This window comes from Pararge aegeria, chromosome 12 (assembly GCF_905163445.1).
Source record: "Pararge aegeria chromosome 12, ilParAegt1.1, whole genome shotgun sequence".
In the NCBI taxonomy this organism is placed as follows: Eukaryota; Metazoa; Arthropoda; class Insecta; order Lepidoptera; family Nymphalidae; genus Pararge; species Pararge aegeria.
In genome coordinates, this window is record NC_053191.1 from 6,021,595 (window position 1) to 6,044,077 (window position 22,483).

The window sequence follows — 22,483 nt, forward strand, 5'->3', positions numbered from 1 at the left end:
AAAATACTGGGACTAAGAGCAGACCAACTATTTCTTGCCTCTGCCAAGTATGACACTTCTATGGAACCCAAAGAATTGGATATAATTTTTTGAAAAAGAGTGTGTGTACTGTACACAGAGGAAAGAAAAGCTGGCAGCGAAACACTTGAAGTTTGTCGAATTCCAAGACCGCCATACCCTCGGAAGTGAGGCCTGGGTCCATGCCTGGTAACAATATTTAATTATATTTATTGTATCTTTAGAATCTGGCTGTAGGTTCCTATTGAAAGCAATAATTGTTTTAGGTAGAGACATGTTTTTAAGATAGAGACATTAAAATCTGAAAAAAAAGACAGATAACTTTCTAGAAAACATCCCAGATGCAATACAGTGGATAAAAGTTTGTATGTGTAAATCTTAAAAATCTAAATTGTATGCGGCCAAAATCGGGGGCAACAGCAGTGTTAGAAGGTAAATATTAAAAAATAAAATAGATACGTGATAATGTTTTTTTTAATGTAAATATTCAGTGGCATTAAAATGATGTTATTACGAACATTTTGAATTATACTCAAATTAAATATATTTTTTTTTTATTATTATAAACAAACTACGTATTTCTTATTTACTACAAACTACGTAAAAACAATTTCTTTTATTCGTAGTTATTGAAAGCAATATTTATTTAATTTAAAATACGCTTATGTTATTTTTACAACAATATATTTAGCCTGTTATGCGGGCATAGTGATAAATTAAAATTTATTTGTAATAAAAAATCAATCGACAGTCAAACTCCTAAAAGATCCAGGCATTCCTAAGTATTCCTCATTGAATTTTGCTGTTGTTCGTTTCGTTTCGTCGGTTATGAGTTTGTTGCTGTCGTAAATTATTTTTTCTGCCTCTTTCGTTTTCAGAGTATCTTTCCAACGTTCTGAAAATTAAACCAAGATAATAATACTAATTATATATGATAATACTTTACTATATTATAAACTAAAATTGGCCAAACCTATAAATAATAAATAATTAGGAATCTTCTAAGTTAAGAACCCTCTTGAGCACTTGGTGTGTGAGTGTGTACCAACCCAGTGCTCCATAAAGGGATTTTCCCATTTACTGTTTAATATTTTCAAAATTTTCTTAGAGCTTCCGCGCATTCGGCTCATCATTAATAATTTACTGGTAAAAAACGAATTAAAAGTAAATTTGTTGTAATCGGCAATCTATAAATAGGTACCTTTAAATACGTCGTTAATAATGAATAATCCTACACCTGAAGACTATGGGGATTATGAACTTAATATTATAATATTGCCAAATTATGAAAATATCTTAATATCGAAGCGGTGTAGTCTAGCCTAGCTTAGTGGGTAAGGATTCGAATTTCCTATCGTGGAGACCGAGTTCGAGCCCCGGCACGCACCACTAACAATTAAAAAAAAATTAAATATCTCCTGCTTTAAACGGCGAAGGAAAACATCGTGAGGAAACTTGCAAGACTGAGAGTTCTCCATAATGTTCTCAACGGCTTGTGGTCTACCAATTCGCACATGGCCAGCTTTGTAGTATACGGCCTAAACTCTTTTCATTGTGACAGGAGACCCGTGCTCTGTATCGTGCCAGTAATGGGCTGATGATGAGGATGATGTTGAAAATATCATTGACGTGTGTCCATTTTTGTTAAATCAATTGGTATCTCCCAATTCGCAATCTTCAAGCAATCAAATACTTCAAGCAATTTCGCTTGGTTTGTAATTTGCCCAATATTTTTAAACAGGCTAATAAGTAGTCTTATTAAGCTCCCTTTAAACAGTATTTATTGTACGCTGATATTATTTTATTGTAGTCCATATTATTTAAACTAATATTATTAATGATAACGTATGAATGGATGTTTGTTACGCGGGTTAAAGTTTTGATTATTAATCTGAAACAACAGTATCAGTGACTTCAAGCGATGGTAGTAACTAGCTCCTAGCTCCCAGCTCAAACAATAAAATTTTTAGATTACTTAACGAACTAATGTTAAAAAAAAAACTGTGGAAGTTAGCTTAACATCCATAGTTTTTTTTTAACATTACTACCGAAATTGGAGATAAGAACTCTTCCCAATCACTTATAAATAAGATAATGGTTGATATGATCACATAAATTACGTTTTATGTAGTCAAAATTTATTGATATTGTAAACCAAGGAGGCCTTGTTTCTCATAACTAATCTTAGTCCATTTACGTAGACTATTTTCACAGTTGTATAAAAAATGGAAACACCAGATTTTTTGGAAAACGGATATCAATAAAAACCAAATATGATAATTTTTTTGAAGCCATACAAAAACAATTTATGTTTATAAAAAATAAAACACCAAAGTTCTATGAAGATTCTCGGAAATTTCAACTTACACTGAACTAATTATCTTTGTTTCTGTGGTGTTTCAAGTAATAATATTTTTAAGTGTCTTAACAATTATTTATTGTAAAGATGTTGAATCTTCTGAGGGTGCCCCGGTTTCGGAGCGAATCGTGCGAAGAGGATACATTTCCGGGGACCTGTTTCGTGTGGAGTATACAGATTGAAGAAATTATAAATTACACCATACAGATTTTCCTGCTGCTCGCGTAGTATAGCAAATTAAGCTTCATTTTCATAATATATTATCGATTTCCGCAAAGTAACGTTTGCTTCTATCCAGTGTTTCAAGTTATTAGTTGCTTGGTTGTACTATGATTCCATAATAAGCTGTAAAAATATAACCTTCATCATGCCACTTTGTCCGACCGTCTGTTGTGTGTGTTATTAATAACTGTCGGACTAAGACAAGTTGGCCACCTTGGGCTACGAGGAAAACCATCACGTATAAACCAAGCAGCATTTCGCAAGGCATGCAAAAAACGCGTCTTGCAAAGTGCCGGCCTGTGTCCATAAATCTGATGCGTATTTTTTTAGCTTTATGTCCTATATTTACAACGGGGACAATCGCCCTTCAGACTTAAACACAGTTCTGCAACAACTATTCTTGGCCGCAGTTATAACTTACCCGGACGAGATCTGTCCCACTTGACACTACTTATTTTTATTTTATTAATACAAAATGTTTTCAATAAGTTGCAATTAAGTTGAACAAGCTTCATAAACAAACTTTGGTAACGGATCCCTATAAATTTAGATTTTCGGATTTCTTAATGTGTATAAAGTAATTTTATGTGCATCATTACCATCATCGTTGGATGTCGTCTGTCCACCTCGTAGGGAGTGGCGTGCACTTCACACATGCACAAAAACATTGCCTACCCTAAAATTTGCGTATAACTCATAAATGCGAAGGATGTTTCTATTTCATGGCATCTACCTTCTTTATGCATGCCCTGGTCAAAAGCCCTGTGCACGCCACTGCTCGTATTTGACCGACCAACACTACGTTTATAAACGCAGGGTCGCTTTTCCAGAACCTTGGGACCCCAACGTCCGTCGGTTCTCCAAGCTGTTAAGGTAACTTAGTAAACAATGATGATTATGAAAGCCTTTACTTTTCTTACCATTGCCCTTTTTATACGAAAACTTGGCTTATATTGGACTAAAAGCCGCTCCCAACGAGAGAATTTGGCAATAATCAACAAGCTAGACGAAGGGTCGGTGAGCGCAGTACATGGTAGTGATAGCAAGGACGATGCTGCTACCTATCCTCAGTTATATTCCCTTAGTCGAACGACACGCGCGGGAAGTGGAGGTTGGTGATAACTGTATTCTGATTTGCCGTAAACACTTGGCCGATTATACCATATACATATGGTATTTTGTTAATATGTTATAAAATTTTATATAAATAATTATTAAAAAAATATAATTAGATCGATTAACTATCTCCTAAAATAATGAGAAGTAACAGTTACAAAATTAAAAAAACCTAAACCTTTCTGTATCTTAGTCCTCTATTTTGAACCTTCGTTTACAACAAAATAAAGCAATAAATACATACCTGCCAATTTTTCACAAGTAAGACTTTCGCCACCGTATTCCTTGGGAAGAATTTCTTTGGATATTTCTTTATGAAGATCCTCATACGTGTTGTGCACGTGAAGTCGGTTGGCAACCTTTTCTTTTAAACCTTGCTTGATTAGTGACACAAATTTGTCAACAAACGATGGGGCGTTTAGTATGTGAATGCCTTTAATTTTTGTACCAAAACCTTCCTGTAATAATAAATATTTATTTATTTATTTCCAGATTACGACTAGTTTACAGAAATTTCCTCATGCACTAGCGTAGATACTGATGCCTACCTACACACTAAACTATATATAGTTATATATCTATAGTTCTAATATTTAAAAGTAGAAGGAGTTGTTTGTTTGTAATCTTTGAAACTGCGATTTTAATAATCATTTAACCATTAGAAAGCTTTCTCATCCAGTAGTATCCTAGAAGTATTTAATTTGAGTGACAATATAATTTTACTCTGAAATAATAATATTTGTATACCAAGCCAAAAGGAAAAGCATTCGCGACCTGTTTTAACCGCGCTGCGTTTTCGTAAAACATAATATTTCTCTTATTATTATTTGGTTTCTCAACCAATTAAACATTAACTGAAATATTATTCCAATTTTCTTTGTTAAGCGAGATACTTACCGTGCATAAGATTTCGCCCCTTTTCAAAATAATTGGGTTTAATTTGGCTAAAATACTGATATTTATATCTTTAAGGTCTATGATATATCTGTCACTTAAACTGTAATCGTAGTGTAGTCTGTATTCCCCGATCTAGAACAAAAAACCGAAAATCAATCTTACTTTACTTTCTTCAATATCATGTATGTTGAAAGGACCTGAAAAAGTAATTGATTTTGAAAGTTACACTAATGGAAGTTTCGAGGAAGTTCAACATCATGATCGAAGTTAACGTTTGTTAGAAGCTAGAGAAGGTGGTATCAAAAATTACCCACAAAAGCTCAGCTGTACTAATTAATTCTACTTCAATAAACGTAAACTAAATATCTATGGTTGTTTTATAAAGATCTAGGTAATGTTTACGCTTAAACGATATTTCTTGTTTCGGAAATTCTTACTTAATTTATTATACGTATTGTTATTGCGAAAGTGTGTTTGTTGCTTTGTCCTTCATTCACTTCTTTATTCACGCTATTAGTTTTTTAGTTAGGGTTTTAGTGGAAAGGACGGAGAGTATCACTCGTTACAGTTTTAGGGCAATGGTAGATATTTAGCATTATCCCTTCCCTTATGACCCGTAATATCCAATACATAATATAATCAAAATATTTAAAATTAAGGCTCTAAACTTTAATCAAACGACAAAATATAAAATGAATCCAATATAAAATAAACGATACACAGAAGTTTGATAGATTTAAAGAATGTGTTGATTTAAATTTTTCATTTGAATCTAACACAGTTTCTAGTTTGATCATTAAATCACTTTTATTATTTTTCATACAAATATATATAAGACATATTCTTTGTTTGTACGTACACATACGTATTGTGGTACGAACTGTGTTATTTACAACGTTGTATTTCTCTTTAACTGCATCCTATTATGTATTTGTTATTCAGAAAACTTACCAGAAAACAATATCTCATATAGGATAACAAATTGAACTTCTCCCATTTTCCACTTATCACTTGTGTCACCATCACTCGTGATTGATCGCCAGGATTTAGTTTTGGTAATGGAACGTAACGTCTGAAAAACAGGGCAATGATACAGAATTTATTTTAGATTTATACGCGGTTTTATTTACAGCCCTTTTTTATAAATACTAATAGTTTGGTTAAACTTAATCAAGATTCTGATTAAAACCCTTATACTATCTGTTTTATGTTAAGGTTTAACTGACTATTGAAAACGAGGAAATTAGATTCAGATTTTTGTCCTACACAATTTTTTTTCCAATTTCTGGGTCTATTTGCATGATTAGTTTATGATTGTTAGGAAAGCTCTTATCCTTTTCATCGCCTTTAAAATTACAAGCAATTTAGATAACTTAAAGATTTGAAATTGTATAAACTTTGGCAAACAACACCCAAAAATATTAAACTGCATTAAAAACTCATAACATTATTTATTAAAAACGGCAAACATAAACTAACAAACATCACAGTGGTCAGCCTCAAAATAAATCTATTATTAACAGTAACATTTTACAAAGTATTAAACATGTTTATTCATCTGCTTTGTTTGTCTACTTGTTAGCATTTATGACTGTAGATCATTATTTAGTATTTCTGTCCAATAAAAGTTTCTTATTTACATTTTAAAGAAATACATACAGGCATTCAGATAGTTCATCAAACTCTTGCAATGACTTATTTAAACATATGTCCGGCATCATTCCCCTCATAGTGAAGAGTTTATCAAATTTTATTTTTGTCATTTCAACTGATCCTCGTGCCAATAAAAACATACGTTCCAACATGTTCGGATCTAAAAATGTAAAATAAAAACAACTCGAATATTAGTATTTCTGCCCAAAATCAATATTTCTTTGTAGGAAAAGGAAAATTTTATTAGCATATTTCGGTTACCATACGGATATACGTATCAAGGCCTTTGATAAATTATTATTTTTATTGTTTGGCTTTCTGTCCTAAGTTTGATTTTAAGTTTTTCAAGTACAATAGTTTCGCTATTTATACCGTTTTATGTAAAAGGTTATAAATAGCGAATCTTATATTTGACTTAAAGGCTCTCGAACATTCTCGACGATATTGATAGGCATTTGTGACGTTATTTTGTCTACTCTTCATATTTGAACTGTCCACTTTTGTCCACTTAGCACAAATAGTGATCAGATGTTTGAATTCAAATCTTTTATCTTTACCGATAAATATAATTTTAATATCTGTAGTAAGATGGATATAATTAGAAAAATAAAGGTCGTCTATACACTCTACGTCTTCAGTTAGTCTGCTTGACTGGGTTAAAATTCAGAACTCGGTAAGCTGTGAAGTTCAGCTCTTGTTTTATCAAAAGTACTTAGATCCTCCACGCTGCCATAATATTATTACAATCAGATTTAATTATACTTACGTAAGTATTGATACGCTTCTACTAGATGATCTTGTTTCTTGCACCACGACTCAATTGCTTTAAGACTGTCCTTTATCCTAGTTTCATCTTCGACGTTATAAAATTGTCGCGCCTTTTTTATGTCATCTTCAGTTATTAGCAACAGTGGATGATATTGTAAGGTATCCATATTCTATGAATGATTAGACCAAATAATTTTATAATCATTATCAATGTATTATCGGTTCACTACAGGGATCTCCTGTCAGAATGAGAAGGGTCTAGGCCGTAGTCCACCACAATAGCCTAAAGCGGATTTTTAGACTTCTAGAGAGCTCTAGGCGTTTAGGTTTTCTTAGGCTGTTGTCCTTCACCGTTAAAACTGATATTTAATTGCACAAATTTAAATGCTCTGAGTAAGAAGTAAGAGGTTATGAATTATACCTAAAAGGAGGTAGAATTCCATACCATACCATACCATACCATGGGCCTAAATCATAAGTAATCATAATATTCACACCTCTTATTAATCAGGTTGAACACAAATCCAAAGCTAAACAGTGGTGCCTTTTTTGTACACACAAAGTTTAACTAAATTTACAGATCTTAAAATGGTGCCATCCTTTTCCGCAAAGAACACAATTCCTTTAGGTCCTTTTAGTTTTATCAATTTAGTTTAGTTTAGTTTATCCATTACGATTCTATTTTTTTAATATATCAGAGAGAATAGGATATTGGTGTATTAAGAGCGGAAGTCTACAAAGGCAGGTCTAAAAACAGCAAACACTTTTTTAAGACCTGCCTATTTAGTTTAGCGGTTTATTTACAACAGATAGATATGGATAGATAACATTCTCGACCATCTAATATACCAGAATTCTTTGCAGGCAAATTGAGGAAAACAGTTTCTACAAAAAATGGGTACACCAATATAATACTCGTGCAATGAATAATAAGCGTATTTCGCTATGATATGCCAAAATTGGTTGAAAACTGCACGATGCATTTTAAAAGATCTTCAGTCTTTATACATATACATTTATGACGGCCTGATTTCTAAATCCAAAGCCGTGGGTTCGATTCCCATAAGCATGAATGTTTTTCAGTGCCTGGGCGTTTGTATGTATATTGTACATTCTAAGTATTTATGTATATTATTCATATAAATATTCATCAGTCATCTTAGTACCGATAGCACAAGCTACGATTACTTTGGGGCTAGATGGAGATGGCGATGTGTGTATTATCGTAGTATATTGATTTATTTATTTATTTATATAAATTGCATGCATTTTGGAAGACCTGCGCTCTGCCCAAGCCCAAAAACATACTTAGCCGGTTTTTTTAAAGAAGTAACCGTGTTAGAGCAATAATTCACACCCAAGCATTTATTGGTACCGACAATAACGCTTCTGCATTCAGGAATTTTAGGCCACGCGTATAAAAAAAACTGCCATTTTAGTTGAGCTCTTGTATATATGTGAATTTGCATAAACACTCCTTCGTTCGTAGGATAATGAGATAATAAGGACCTGAGTTCGATTCCCGGCTCGTGCCAAACATTGTAAGGATTTGGTTTTCTTATAAGTAATCCGCAGTATTAGCCTGGAATTTGTATTGTCCACCATGAGAGCTAAGAAGTCATTGAATCTATCTATATTAACCTATTGGTTCTAAAGAACACGCTTAGCCCTATCTCGGTTATATCAACCCAAGTTGACGGCTAAATGTGAATAACCGTTGAAACCCACAAACCCGCATTAGAGCTGACTTGTGGGTTTTTGCTATAAACCTTTCTCTCTTATACGACCTGTGCCAAACATTAATAAGCTGATCATCAACTTATTAATGTTTTACGTTAACTTACTTGTTCCTCTCGGTATCCGATGTCTTCTTCTCAAAGGCGTCAGTTGTCTAAGAAGGATTCGTAATGGCCGCGTGTTTTATCTATTTGAATACAAAGAAAACGAATATAACATTACCTCTTATATTATAATGTCACAGCAATTAACTTCGTTACAAGTTCTTCGAAACAAGCAAGTTAACAATTATTATTGTTGTTAAAGAGGTATCACCTTTGACAGGTTATTATTTTAATTGTTGTTATACAATACTGAAACCAAGCGGATTAAAAATAAGTGTTATTTGTTATTACAATGTAGATGGGAAACTTCGATGTTATTATCTGCAAATTCTCTCCCTGGAGCAGCGGTGAGCGCTGTGGTTTTAAGTTGGGGGACCCGGATTCGATTCTTGGCAGGAGTAATTTGGAAATTTATAAGCCACTAAGTAGTTACCAACGTTTGCTTTCCTATTTCGGGCACATAATGCGGCGGGGGAATGATAGCCTGGAAAAAATTATAGTTACGGGCAACACCGAAGGCAAAAGACCTAGAGGCCGGTCCCCAACAAGATGGGCAGACCAGCTGAAAAAATCAAATTCAGACCGCTTCTATCAAATCGCAAAAATAGCCTCCAACAGAAGTCGATGGAGACAGTTTACCAACGCGAAGTTGAGATCTCACCAGGACCACGATCTTCAGTAATGAAGGAACGACCATAGAGAGAGAGAGAAGTAGATGAAGATAAGGGGTTGCTTACTTAAGCATTGCCTAGTAGTTTAGTAAAAACGGGCATAAGTGTCGGTTTTGTATAAAAATAGTTATGATACATTTACCCCACAAATTATTATAGTTAAAAGTATCTTTGATTAAAAAACTAAGAAACACTTCAAATAATATTTTACTGAGATGTTTGTTTGTTTGTACAGTTTTGTTTAATTTAATTAATATAGGTAACTTACAGACTAGGTTACATTACCTGCAAGGTGACCGGTTGACGGTAAAACTAGACTTAAACTAAGGTCTCCAATTACACATAACATATAACTGAGTGCTGGCAAGGATAATAATACAGTCATTTATATTAAGCTGGAAATCCACTATCAACTACGTAGCGTGCAATATTTGCATATTACTTTACTTTTTTTTATAGTTTTAATTGACCAAGCATATGGCACACCTGATGATTAGTGGAAAACCATCGACTAAACACAGCAACACAACAACTTGTTTAACGGAAAGGCTGCTTGGAAGCAAGCCACTTCGCTCTCATCTCTCACAAAACAGATTCTAAAGATTGTTAAACTATAAAATGATGTTGGAATAGAGCTCTTCTCCGCGGAATATGCGTTCCGAACCTGTGGTAGAGTCACTAAAAACAAACTGACTTGACGTTTCCGAAGTGCTTATAAAGTAGGCATACTTGGTATAAGTGAAATTTGAATTTAGAATTGTTTGCAGCACGTCGGAGAACATGCAAGGAAAGGTCCTGCACCTGCCGCCCGGTGTCCATCAACATGTGGTAGAGTCACTAAAAACAGACTGACTTGACGTTTCCGAAGTGCTTATAAAGTAGGCATACTTGGTATAAATGAAATTTGAATTTAGAATTTTTTGCAGCACCTCGCAGAACATGCAAGGAAAGGTCCTGCACGTGCCGCCCGGTGTCCATCAACAGGGCACGGGTCTCCTCTCACAATGAAGCCCAGTGCGGGTTGTTTTTTGTTTTGATGGACAGTTGACACCACCTGAGGGGTTGCTACGGCGTCACCGAGGAGAGGGGGCTATCGCATTAGCTCGCCATGAGCAGAGCTCGTCGACATCGGGGGGTTCGACGTTAATCAGACTTTGAGTGCGGGTTGGTGGACTCCTCCTCCTCAAGTAGTACTTGGAATTTTGAATTTTTTTAAACCAAAAAGAAAAGAAATTGTTTTCTTTGTTTTATGTTCGTATTCATAAGGTTTTAGGTCATTAGGTTGTTTTGTCAATGTCACACAGACACGGCGACATCTTGTATGTCGATTATGTGAACCAGCGTTACATAACGCCATTTTGTAAACGTACGAATACCGATAACGTACGAAGTAAGAATTCGGTGTAGAAGGTTCAGTCAGTCTGCGAAAATAATCATTATGTAGGATAGTGATTATTTTCGCAGACAACCGGGATTCTAAAAGGTTCGCTAACTTAGTGGAATCCCAACCTAAGGAAGTTTAAAAAACTGCGCCCGTGCATTGAGGAAGAATTGAAATAAAATTACTTAGTTCGGCTTTTTTACTATTTCGTAGCGTTTTATGTCACATCCACCATATTTGATATGACGTCATATTATCGTAGTATGTGATACCTGTGATGTGTAGTAACTGTATTGTGATGACAACGTCTAATTTATCAAATTCTTATATCTTTAAACGAGCAATTCTTGTATATATATAATTTGATCCTCGGAATCGGCTCCAAGGATTTTCATGAAATTTAGTATCAACGATCTAGCTAGGATTCATTTTTAGAAAATGTCATTTTATTTGTGTTTTCCGGTAATAACCGATTTGGTGCAGACGAAGTTGCACGGGTCAGCTAGTACAAATAATATTTCAAAAATATTTCAAACTGGAAACCGATTATTAATAATCCCCACAACTTAGCTCCTGACTGAAATCTTACCTGGTAATAAGTGATAATGCAGTCTAAGATGGTAGCGGGCTAATCTTTTAGGTACTCCTTAGTGGCAGCTATATTTTATCTATACAAGTGGCCACTGTAGCTATCCTTCCTGCCAGAGCCTTCCGCCTGACCAGTGAAAATTAAGAAATCTTAATTCTCAAATTTCCCCCGCCGGGAATCGAACCCGGAACCTCCAATTTAAAACCACAACGCTTACTATTGCACCATGGACTTTGTCAGGAAATATAGGCAGATAGATTGCTACCTCACTACGCTTTTGACGAAGTGAGATAGATGCACAATTTGCTAATCACCCTTTTGACCAAGTAAAAGACCCAAAAACGCGGCAAGCATCATCGATTCGTCTAACATGCAATTAAATAATAAATAAGTTATGTTATGCAATAACATAACTTATTTATTAATATATTTTTTTAAATAAATCATAGCCATAAAAAGTAACACATACTTCGTGATAGCCTAATTTTTTTTTTGGCAAAGCTATGGTTAAAATCGTTCCAGTACTTTCGGAGCATATTAGGTCCAAACAAACAAACACAAAAATATTTCCGCTTTATAATATTAGTATGGATTGATAAGTTTACTTGTGCCGTTCAAGACCGTAGATTGCTACTAATGTGGGTTTATTTCGCGTACATATCTACATATAAGATAAATCACTACAGAAAATAGCAACTGCTGAGTTTCTTGCTTCTTCTCGGTAGAATCTGCCTTCCGAACCGGTGGCAGAGTCACTACAAACAGACATACTTGACGTTTCAAAAGTGCTTATTATTAGGCCTACTTGAAATGAAGGAATTTTGAATTTTTTAATTTTTTACACGTTAGACATCCTAAAAATATATATACGAAAATGTGTTTATTTGTTTACCCTTCACGCCCTACCTAAGCCACCAATCAACTAGATTTTTGGCATAGAGTTAGTTGAAAGGACGGAGAGTAACATAGGCTCCTTTTGATACCGGAAAAAACTTAAAATACCCAATGTTGTAAACAGATGTCAACTAACCTAGCAAATCCACGCATCCATCTTTTCATATGGAGGAAAAACGTCAAATTTTTAGTTACTCATATCATGAATTTTACACATAAACTTACTGCAAAAGTTACATTTACTAACTTGATAAGTTAAACTACGGGCACAGTCTCTCCTAACTTAAGTTTTATGTTTACTAATGTAGATATTAATTATAAGGTAAGATAAAAACACGAAACATTTTCACCGATTGGTGATTCTTTTCTCCCCTATTTTAAAATAAGGTGAAGATAAACTTATAACAAAACTCAACTGTACTCCACTCTCTTCAGACTGACTTTTATTATACTTTACACCATTTCAAAGAATACAAAAACTCGTTAAGTAAGAAACTGATTATTATCATGAGTTCCGTAGATATTTTGCTGTCTTATTAAATTGTATTACTAATAATATTATAAGGTAATCTTTACTTATACTATAAATACAAAAGATTTTTTTGTATGTTTGTTAGTTTGTGTGTTTGTAACGAATCGGCTTAGAAAGTATTGGATCGATTTTAACCGTTTCCTCGCCAAAAGAAAGCTAAATCATTACAAAGTAACATAGTCTATAATTTATTTTGAATAAAATAGTCGATCCTTAAAAAAATGCAATAATATAACCCAAAGTAGAAAAATGTTGCCTATATAATTAATAGCATGACGTGTGCTGAGAAATCTATTGATGATACGTAAATTTATGTATTATATGATTAAAGCACTCATTACCTACAAGAAGTCCGCGAGGGAATATGTCCAAATATCATAGTTAAGTCGCAATATCAGCTTTTGTGTTCTAAAATTTAACTAGATCGTCGTTAGAAACAAATGTTGCCCATTGTAGTACTGCAGACTCGGCCATAAATCATAATCGGTCTGAGGATATTAAAAACCTTTTCACACATGGTTTTATAGAAACTTTAACCGTTTACGCAGCGCTAGCAGCGGAAACTCTGAAAAGGAAAAAAACCCCGATTTTAAAACCTTTTTTATTGGTGATAAACTCTAAGCGTGATGATATACTCATATACTCATTGTTTCTGCTACCAGGCAACATTGCTGTATTCCGGTTCGGAGTGCGTGGTTGCCGGGGTAATTACAGCCACATGAGGCATAGCACCAACGTCTCAGCTCTTTAGACACACGGCGGCACTATGCGATTATTTCTCTGGTTGTAGTTATATATGCTGAAACACTAATCGTCAGAGCCACCCATTGCTATTAAATCATTATCTTATGCTCCTGCTGAACACTGGTTTCTTTTCTCATAGTGATGAACGTCATCATGCTGCTTGGGTTCTATATTACAAAAAAATAATATACAACCTTTGTTCGAAACTCTACAATTCGGCTGTGGAACCCTAACAACAAGCATTTAATTTTCATTGTAAAGTTAACGTCAAAAATTTTACCCTCTTTATATTCAAAATCAGTGTTCCTGACATCAAAAATTGGTTATGGCCTAAAATAAAAGTTTATTATTGGTTTAATTTGCAAATTTCTTGTTGAACACTTTACTTTATCGCGTTTATTAAATTTGTTTAAGGGGTTTTAATTTTTATAAAGGTGTATAAATTGACAGGCGAAAATATGCGCACTACGAGAGGAATATTGTCTATAATTTTCTCGTCCTCTTTCTTTAAAAAAAAAGACAAGTTGCTTTCGCTGGCAGAAGCTCCGTCTAAGTTATCAGTTACTCCTTTATTAATTTCACACTTTGTAAGTTGCTTGTCTCGGCATCAAGTAAGAAATGAAAATTAAATGCGCCGAGCGCCGCATATTAATAGAGTGGCAATTTTGGGAATAAATTGTGTTACCGCAACCAAATTGTGGACGTTTATTGAAAAGATAGTTGAAAGCTACAATTACATGGCTGGATACCCTGTGAATATTAATGCAGTGACAAACTTTGTGGTTTTTTTTTTATTTATGTCATGTTTTATTAACAGTGACCATAACAATTATATGTTTTTTTCAAAGAATAGCTGTGCACCACCGTGGGTTCAATCCCACGACTGGAAAACGTTTATCTGTACATGATAAGTATTTATGTAAAATTGTATTCATAAAAAATATTCATCAGTCATCTTAATAGCCATAACATAAGCTGCGCTTACTTTGGGGCTGGATGGCGATGTGGGTATTGTGGTAATATATTTATTTATTTATATTTCCTCCCTGACATAATGCTTATTGCTTTTTGCGTTATAACAAACTTTGGCATTTTTCATATCTAGTTGTGAGAATCATACTGCTACATTTACGTTTATGATTTTTACGCAGCAAACATTCATAATAAAAGTGAAAATCAAACATACTGCTACAGTTACGTTTATGATTTTAAGAATATTGGTAATAGTGGTGAGAATCATTCTGTTATATTTACGAGTATGTTGATGATTTTAACGCAACGGCACAGAACGCGAGACGTTACGATTTTTGCTCATATTGTTTTTTTTTTGGACGTAATGGACTCACCATGTCAGTGATCCATAAGAAATTGTCTTCTTATCGTGTCATCATAGTAAACTGATCTCAAGTTTCCGAGAATTTAGAAGTTTTCGTTAAAGGTCTGATAATTTCTGAGTACTCTCTGAAAAATGCTAAGCAACCGCTGACCCGAGTCAATTCATAATAAATCATTTCCATTAATGAAACTAACTGGAAATCCAACCCGCTCGAAGACCTCCAAAATATATATTAATAACATTAAACATTTTGATACAAAGTTGCTAACAATATTACCTATATATTATGAGCTTGCAGACTTGAAACACGAAACTTTGTTATTTAATAAAACTTGGCTTCTTGAAGACAGTTTGTGGAGGTTCGAGGAGAACATGTCAGGCACAGCTGAGAAATGCTTTTACAAAGAATTTAGTTTATAGTCGTTAGTGATGTACATTATGCTAAGTAACCATATTGAAGTATAATGGTTTGCGCAGTCGGGGACGGATCATTTTGCAGTACATTGCATTGCATACTTTTGTCTTTAGGACGTTATTTATTTATTTAATAAAATCACCAACAGTTTACAAAAAATAAATCAAAACTATTACATACGAGCTAAACAAAAATAAATGTAAACCTACTCTAGTGGTTATGTCAGCATGTTTAAAAGATTAAATATAAAAATACAAATCAAATTCAAAATAAATAAAATAAAGGAACAACGCCGATTTTTACCCTGGCTCTCTGGCGCATCAGTGGGGTTTAAAATAAGGAAGTCCCGGGTTCGCTTCCAGGCACGGGCAACTTGGGAAATTGTAGTTGTCGCGTAAAATGAATAATTTCCATATCAAGTTACCTTATCATAATAGTTACCAATATCTTAGATTGCATCATCACTTAGCACCAGGTGATATTGCATACAAGTGCTAACGTGAAGTGTTTGAAAAAAACTAATGTTTTTGGGCAACTTAGGTGTGACAGTAGTCAAGAACTTGCGATAGAATAAAGAAAAAACACTAAAACTCTATAAATGTTCACGATTGTCTTTGATAATCATGATTCTGAGCTTATCCATTTTTTTAGTCGGTTATATCCTAAGGTTGATGGACTAAAGCACACGAGTCAAAAAAGTATTATTTATTTTATAATACCAAAAACATTTCTAATTTAGAATAATGAATCGACGGACTTTTACTAGTTGGTAGCTACAACCCAATTAAGCAATAAAATTCATGAAATATTTAAATTGTTTGCTAACCCTACTATTATAATTTTATTAAGATTAAATAGTGCTTCATTCTTATGCTTCATTCTAAAAAAGTCTCATCACTTGGACTGAGTGCCAATATCAAGGGAACCTGCTGACATATCCAATATGTATTATTGTAGGTGTCCTTTGTATTCTATTATAAGAAACGTTGGTACGTCAGCTTATAGGCGGGATTCGGATGTTTTTATGTTCCACGATCCTCCTTTATTGAAAGTTTTTTTCTGTTGTTGTTTATTATTGCGGCCGTTTCGCTGGCGCTATTGGTTGTACTTGTTGATACAATTTGAGAGTTCGGAAGGCTTTTTCTGTCCCTAAATATTTCACACGTATGTTTATCGGGCAGAAAGAATAAAAGAATACTGAATTAGTATTTCTTTTATCTTGATGGTACTACTTTTTTTTTATACAAGTTAGCCTTTCGCTGCAATTTCCTATGGTGGTAAGTAATAATGCAGTCGAAAATAGCGGGCTAGCCTGTTAGGGGTTTGGCAACCAGTATGTTTGCGGTGATAGCGCGTTGGGTAGGAGCTCGACCTTACTTTCGGGGGGCCAAGTTCGAATCCCAGCACGCACCTCCAACTTTTCTAAGTTGCCATGTAAATCACTTGCTTCATCGGTGATGGAACAAATCGCGACAAAACCTGCATGTCGGAGAGTTCTACATAATGTTCTTAAAAGTGTGTGGAGTCCACCAAGCCGCACTAGGCCAGCATGGTGGAATACAGCCTTATCCCCTTCTCATTGAGGCAAGAGACCTATGTTCTGTAGTGACCCGGTATTTGATGATGATGTTATTTTGTATATCCGCGCTAATTTGAGAAACAACCGGCCAAAAATATATGTTTTTGTATTGAAATCAAGAATCAAAACGAAAATAATACTAATATACCTACTACGACCATACACACGTCGGCATCTAGCCCCAAAGTATGCGTAGCTTGTGTTGTGAGTACAAAGATAGCAGATGAATATTTTTATGAATATTATACACATAAATACTTATTTTATACAGATAAATACCCAGACACTGAAAAACATTCATGTTCATCACACAAACATTTTTCCAGTTGTGGCAATCGAACCCACGGCCTTGGGCGCATAAAGCAGGGTCGCCGCCATCTGCGCCAAGCGGCCGTCAAAAAATGGCGAGATGTCCTGTCATCGAGTCTAAATTGCAGTTAGTTCCGATTAAATTAAGTATTTATTTATAATTCAAGATTTATATTCACGCGAGAATCTAGTTGAGTTGACGTCAACCAACTCAAGACAAATAAGGAAAAAAAATATTTTTGACCCAAGCGTAAGGTTAATTGTGCACTACTTCTAGGGCAGAATTTATAGCCTTAATAGAAGGTCGAAACTGCGTCATGTATTTGTATTTTTTGCTGAAGGCAAGTCACATAATGAATAGGACAACCGAGGGTTTTATTTGGTAGGATATTCCAAACCTCCGCTCCTCTTCGTGCCAATGATATCACAACCGAAAAAAGTTACGATACCTAGTTTAGTTAATCATGTGCGCCACAAGTTGGTCGAATGTCTAGCAACTATCTCCTCATTCTCTATAAAAGAAATACGAGTAACGTAAGAGATAAAGGTCTCGGGGTGTGGATGCTAGTCTACTGTTCGAAGATCTTCTCTTTTTAAAGGTCGAGTTGGAATCTCCTTTAATATAATATAAATCCAATTTAAAATTTATTTCTGCTACAATATTAAAATAACTATAATTAATTAAAAATTCAAATAATTAATTTAATTTTAATTATTTTTTTAAATTTATTTTTAATTCCACTACAGGTTAGTCACGGCCAAAGCCTCCCAGAAAAGCCATACCAATAATTATTGACAAAATTATAAAAACAAATTACATAAACCAAAAAATTTCAATATTTTTCAAAAAAAAAAACCCCTACGCTATGGCAGTAATAACATACTTAGGACATAATTTTCAAAAAACTTCGTACATATAAAAACTCTCAACAAATTATATATGTTATCATTCGGTACATCTTTATTAGGGCCTTGGGCATTACAAGGGCTAGCTCAAACAGTCATCGTACGTGGTATTACGTACCGTGGGATAAGGCACGGTTCAGTGCATGATATAATATAACAATCCATAGAGATTTATAATAACACAAATAACACAAGTTATATGCGTTTGAATTAGCCGCGCCGCGTGAATCCATCTTTACTCTATAGCCTTGAGAAAGCAAGACAATCATAGAACAAATCGTATAATAATCACTCTTTGCTTATAATATTTTGTTGTGAAGATAAAACGGAATAAGTGTACTTACCAAGAAAAATCATTGCACCATCCTATCCACCATGATAAATCGTAGCCGACGGCTTTTATTAAAACGGAGGCAATGAAATTGATGTTCCTATTACTCTCAGAAGAGATTTATTGCAAGACAGAGCTGGGGTCAATTAATTTGCGATTCATATAATTACATCGCTTAAGAGTATTCCTATTAGTGGTTGCCCACGACTTTGTCCAAGTAATATTTCTAAATAATAATTCTCCTATTCCACACTCATATTAAGAAAGCCAAACTGTTTGAACGATTTTGGTGTTTCTAACTTTCAAGTTATAGGACTTCCAAAAAAGCCCTCTTACTTTGCATTTCACTTCTCCAACCACTTATTAATAGTAATATAACCCTGCTTAGTTATTCAATAAAAAAAAATATATAAATTAAACTTTTGAAAACCCCAAACTTTTAATATAGTGTTTTAACATTGTTGAGGGAGTTGTCCAAAAAAATATATATTTCCTGATTTTGTGGTGGGCGGCCATCTTGCATTAAAAAAAATCATAGTGTACAGTATTCTACTAGTCAAGTCCTTTCGTTTGATACCCTTATCGAGGGAGTTGTGAAAAAATATTTAATCCGCCATTTTGTGGCGGCGGCCACCTTGGACCGATCTTCATCAAACATAGAAAAATAGGTCAGAACATAAAAATCGGTTTATCCGTTCGGGTTATATGATGTCACAGACACACACACACACACACATAGTCTTATCCTCATATTAACACGCCGTCGTTTTTCGTCGTTAAAAAGTGTGTAGCGTTGGAGCAGTGTGAAGTTGTCACAGTGTTTAGCCCTTCTGACGTCTGAAAGGTAGGGGAGGCCGGGGCTGGAAGTTCCCGGGGCACGTTGTTCCGACAGTAATAAGTTTGTAAAGAAAAGAGATAGCAATACACGTGAAGTGCGTCGTTGAAGCATCAGGCGGCGCGCCACTTTGGCGGCCATCTTAGTTGCTTCGACGGCGGCGAAAGAGTGGCTGTGTGCACTGTGCTATTAGAACACCACGTGAGTAAATTTTTTCGTAATTAAACTTTTTGGTCTATTTTTCTTTATTATTGACCGATTTATGTGCATCTTTCCAATTTTAGAGTGGCATTTGTCAGGTATTTTATAGCTTGAATGTTTTTTCAATTGAATTTGTTAATTTGCTAGCATGACAGTTTTTATCCAAAAATATAATTTGGGGCTACAAGTTCCCTCCCAAAGGGGCTGGTTGTTCCCCGGAACAACTTACCCCAATCGATCTTTAAATTTTCTATACATTTTTACAGTATATTTTTCATTTTTTTAGGATGGTACGTACCTACAAACGGAAAACTGAGAGAGGGAAAATATCCGAAACGTTATTACGTCAAGCTGCCAATGCTGTCATACAAGATGGAAGAAAAGTAAAAAGGTAACTGGAAATTTGCCACATGACATTAAATCGATTTAACCATTAATAGTGCCCAAGAACTTCAATTTACACCAGTAAAGATGAATGCTTCAGCTGTGTTTAATCCTGAAATTGTAAAGCCTTTACCAAAGGCATCCCCAAGATTTCAGATGGCTACAAAACGCCGTATTAGAAAGACAGCTGTTTTGACCGACACGCCAGAAAAAATGCATTAGCTGAAGAACAGGTAAAGAAGAAATCAAGGAAAGACGAAGCAATTAGAAACAAGGGGAAAGAAAACAACAATAATAAAGAAAAAGGTAAAGGCAAGGGAAAAGCTCAAAAAAAGCTAAACGAAGAGTATTACAAGAAAGCGAGAGTGATAGAGATGATGAGGTTCTGGAATGGTACTGCATAATTTGTTGTGATTCATATTCAAATTCACTACCAAGAGAAAAGTGGATAGAATGTAGCTTGTGTAAAAATTGGGCACATGTTAAATGTATAAATGAAACTGATAACATTACTTATGTGTGTCCCAACTGTGAGTCAGATGAAGAATTTAACGATGAATAAGAATAAAAGTTACCAAAGTTGATTACGACTGATTAAAACAAGACTGATGACTTCTTACGTCTTCATTGTAATTTTATTTCACTTAATAAAAATAATTTGATAACCTCAAGGTGATAAATAATTTGACGTTATTTGTTTTGTTATTATAATTGTAAGTTTTGATCTCACTTTCCATTAAATTTATTATTGAAGCGTTTGCAAGAAGTTTACCTATTTTGTTATGTAGTTAAAATAAGTGCAGTTATGTTTGTAAGGTTTTTAACTTGATGAATCTCTACTACAGTGGAATTAAAAGAAATATTTATCTGAAGATTGCCAGTTATATTCTGTTATCTTTTTTTAAGTTCAGTTATGGAAGTGTCAACATTTCAAAATGTTAATCTAGATGTACCTAGTAATTTTTTTTTATTGTTTTTTTAAAGTTTATACTATTTCATAACAACGTAATAAACGTAAGTATAGAAATTATTGTTTTATTTCAAAGAAACCTTATATTATCCGTTTACTTTATTTAAATTATCCAAGTGGAACAATTTGCCCCACACATGGAACAACTCGCCCCAAAGTGGGGTTAATTGTTCCTTTCCAAAATTATGCAAAAATATGCCTGTACAAAAAAATATATTGAGAAACTAGCAGAAATGACTTCACTATTACAGAGACCGATTAAGACTTTTTAATAAAATCAAATATTAAAAATTGAAATCTTATTTTTTTATCATAAAATTACATGTTATTTGAAAATCGGAACTTTCAGCCCCGGCCTCCCCTACTGCCACTTTAAGACGTTACACAACATTGATTTATTATCTTACTCGCTACTTTCTGCTTCTTTTAATTATTATATAATAGTTGTTGCCCGCGTTCATCGTACGCGCTTATTGCGCTTTTTTACAAATCCCGCGGAAACCGTTTGTTTTCCTGAGATAAAAAGTAGCCTATGCTACTCTCCGTCCTCTAAACTAACTCTTAGCCAAAAAGTAAATAGATTAGAACTAATAGTCTCTCAATTAGGGCCTGAAGCCTTACTTCAAACGAACACCTATTTCATTTACAATATTAGTAAAAACTGTACCAGCTGTTTGGGTGAGTTTATTAATCCATACAGTTTGTGATATATAATTTCACTGGACTTAAATGAGTCACGAATGACACTTTTATAAGATATTCTTTCACTTTTATAAGTTTTGATTTAATGGTAACATTTTGCATGCGGAAACGTTTCCGTTGACCAACTTTCAGCGAAGTTAGATTTTGTGATCTGTAAACGTGCAATTTTACAATACTTATAGGTAGTAAGGACTCTAAACAAAATTAGTAAACCAAACACAGTTGCGTTTCAAACATAAGACACGTGGCCAATTTCATATTACTTCGAATATCCATTAACAAAATGTTGGATATTCAAGTCTGTAAAGTTTGATTAGAAACTTCAGCTGAAACCGTTATCAATTTATGAAGGTTCTTTGGGCACTTCGGATAAGATAGCGTTATTTATTGGTTGCCTTTTTGCCTCCCACAACTTACGCCTTCTGGTTACTAAATTGTACGTTCATATATCATGTATTACTAACTCCTTTTAAAAATAAGCTAGCATCGTTGTATCGTCGACAGTACTGAAATATCTCCTAAGAATAATTTTCACGGCTATCGGTCTTGTGCCTTATGAACACGTCTCAATGCTAATATCTTTATAAAGCTTTAGCTTTTTTTTTAAAGTTTTACTTTCTACGAATTTTTAAATGGTCAAACTTAACAAAAATTTGAGACTGAGAGATAGTTTGGCCGCAAAGAATTCCCTTCAGCCATAAGTTCGTACTAATGTAATACCTATTTACCAGATAATTAAATCACTCATCAAGTACCTACTCTAGAATCAACCTCTGGAGAAAATGTAAAATAATATATACCTACCAACCAACTATATATTGGATTTATAC

At 34.2% G+C, this 22,483-nt stretch overlaps 1 protein-coding gene and 1 long non-coding RNA gene across 2 annotated transcripts; one reads left to right on the top strand and one right to left on the bottom strand.

Moving 5' to 3' along the window:
• Positions 1-652: 652 nt before the first annotated feature.
• LOC120628310 (alpha-tocopherol transfer protein-like) lies at positions 653-9,886 on the bottom strand. Its single transcript, XM_039896621.1, has 8 exons — positions 9,831-9,886; positions 8,878-8,957; positions 7,032-7,203; positions 6,272-6,425; positions 5,564-5,684; positions 4,613-4,744; positions 3,960-4,173; positions 653-913 (listed from the first exon to the last, which is right to left on the bottom strand). The coding sequence occupies exons 3-8, from the start codon at positions 7,198-7,200 to the stop codon at positions 759-761; spliced, it is 945 nt and encodes a 314-aa protein (XP_039752555.1). The 5' UTR covers positions 7,201-7,203; positions 8,878-8,957; positions 9,831-9,886; the 3' UTR covers positions 653-758.
• A 9,536-nt stretch (positions 9,887-19,422) lies between these two features.
• LOC120628311 lies at positions 19,423-19,956 on the top strand. Its single transcript, XR_005658957.1, has 2 exons — positions 19,423-19,597; positions 19,884-19,956. It is a non-coding gene; the product is annotated as an uncharacterized LOC120628311 (long non-coding RNA).
• The last annotated feature ends 2,527 nt before the right edge of the window (positions 19,957-22,483 follow it).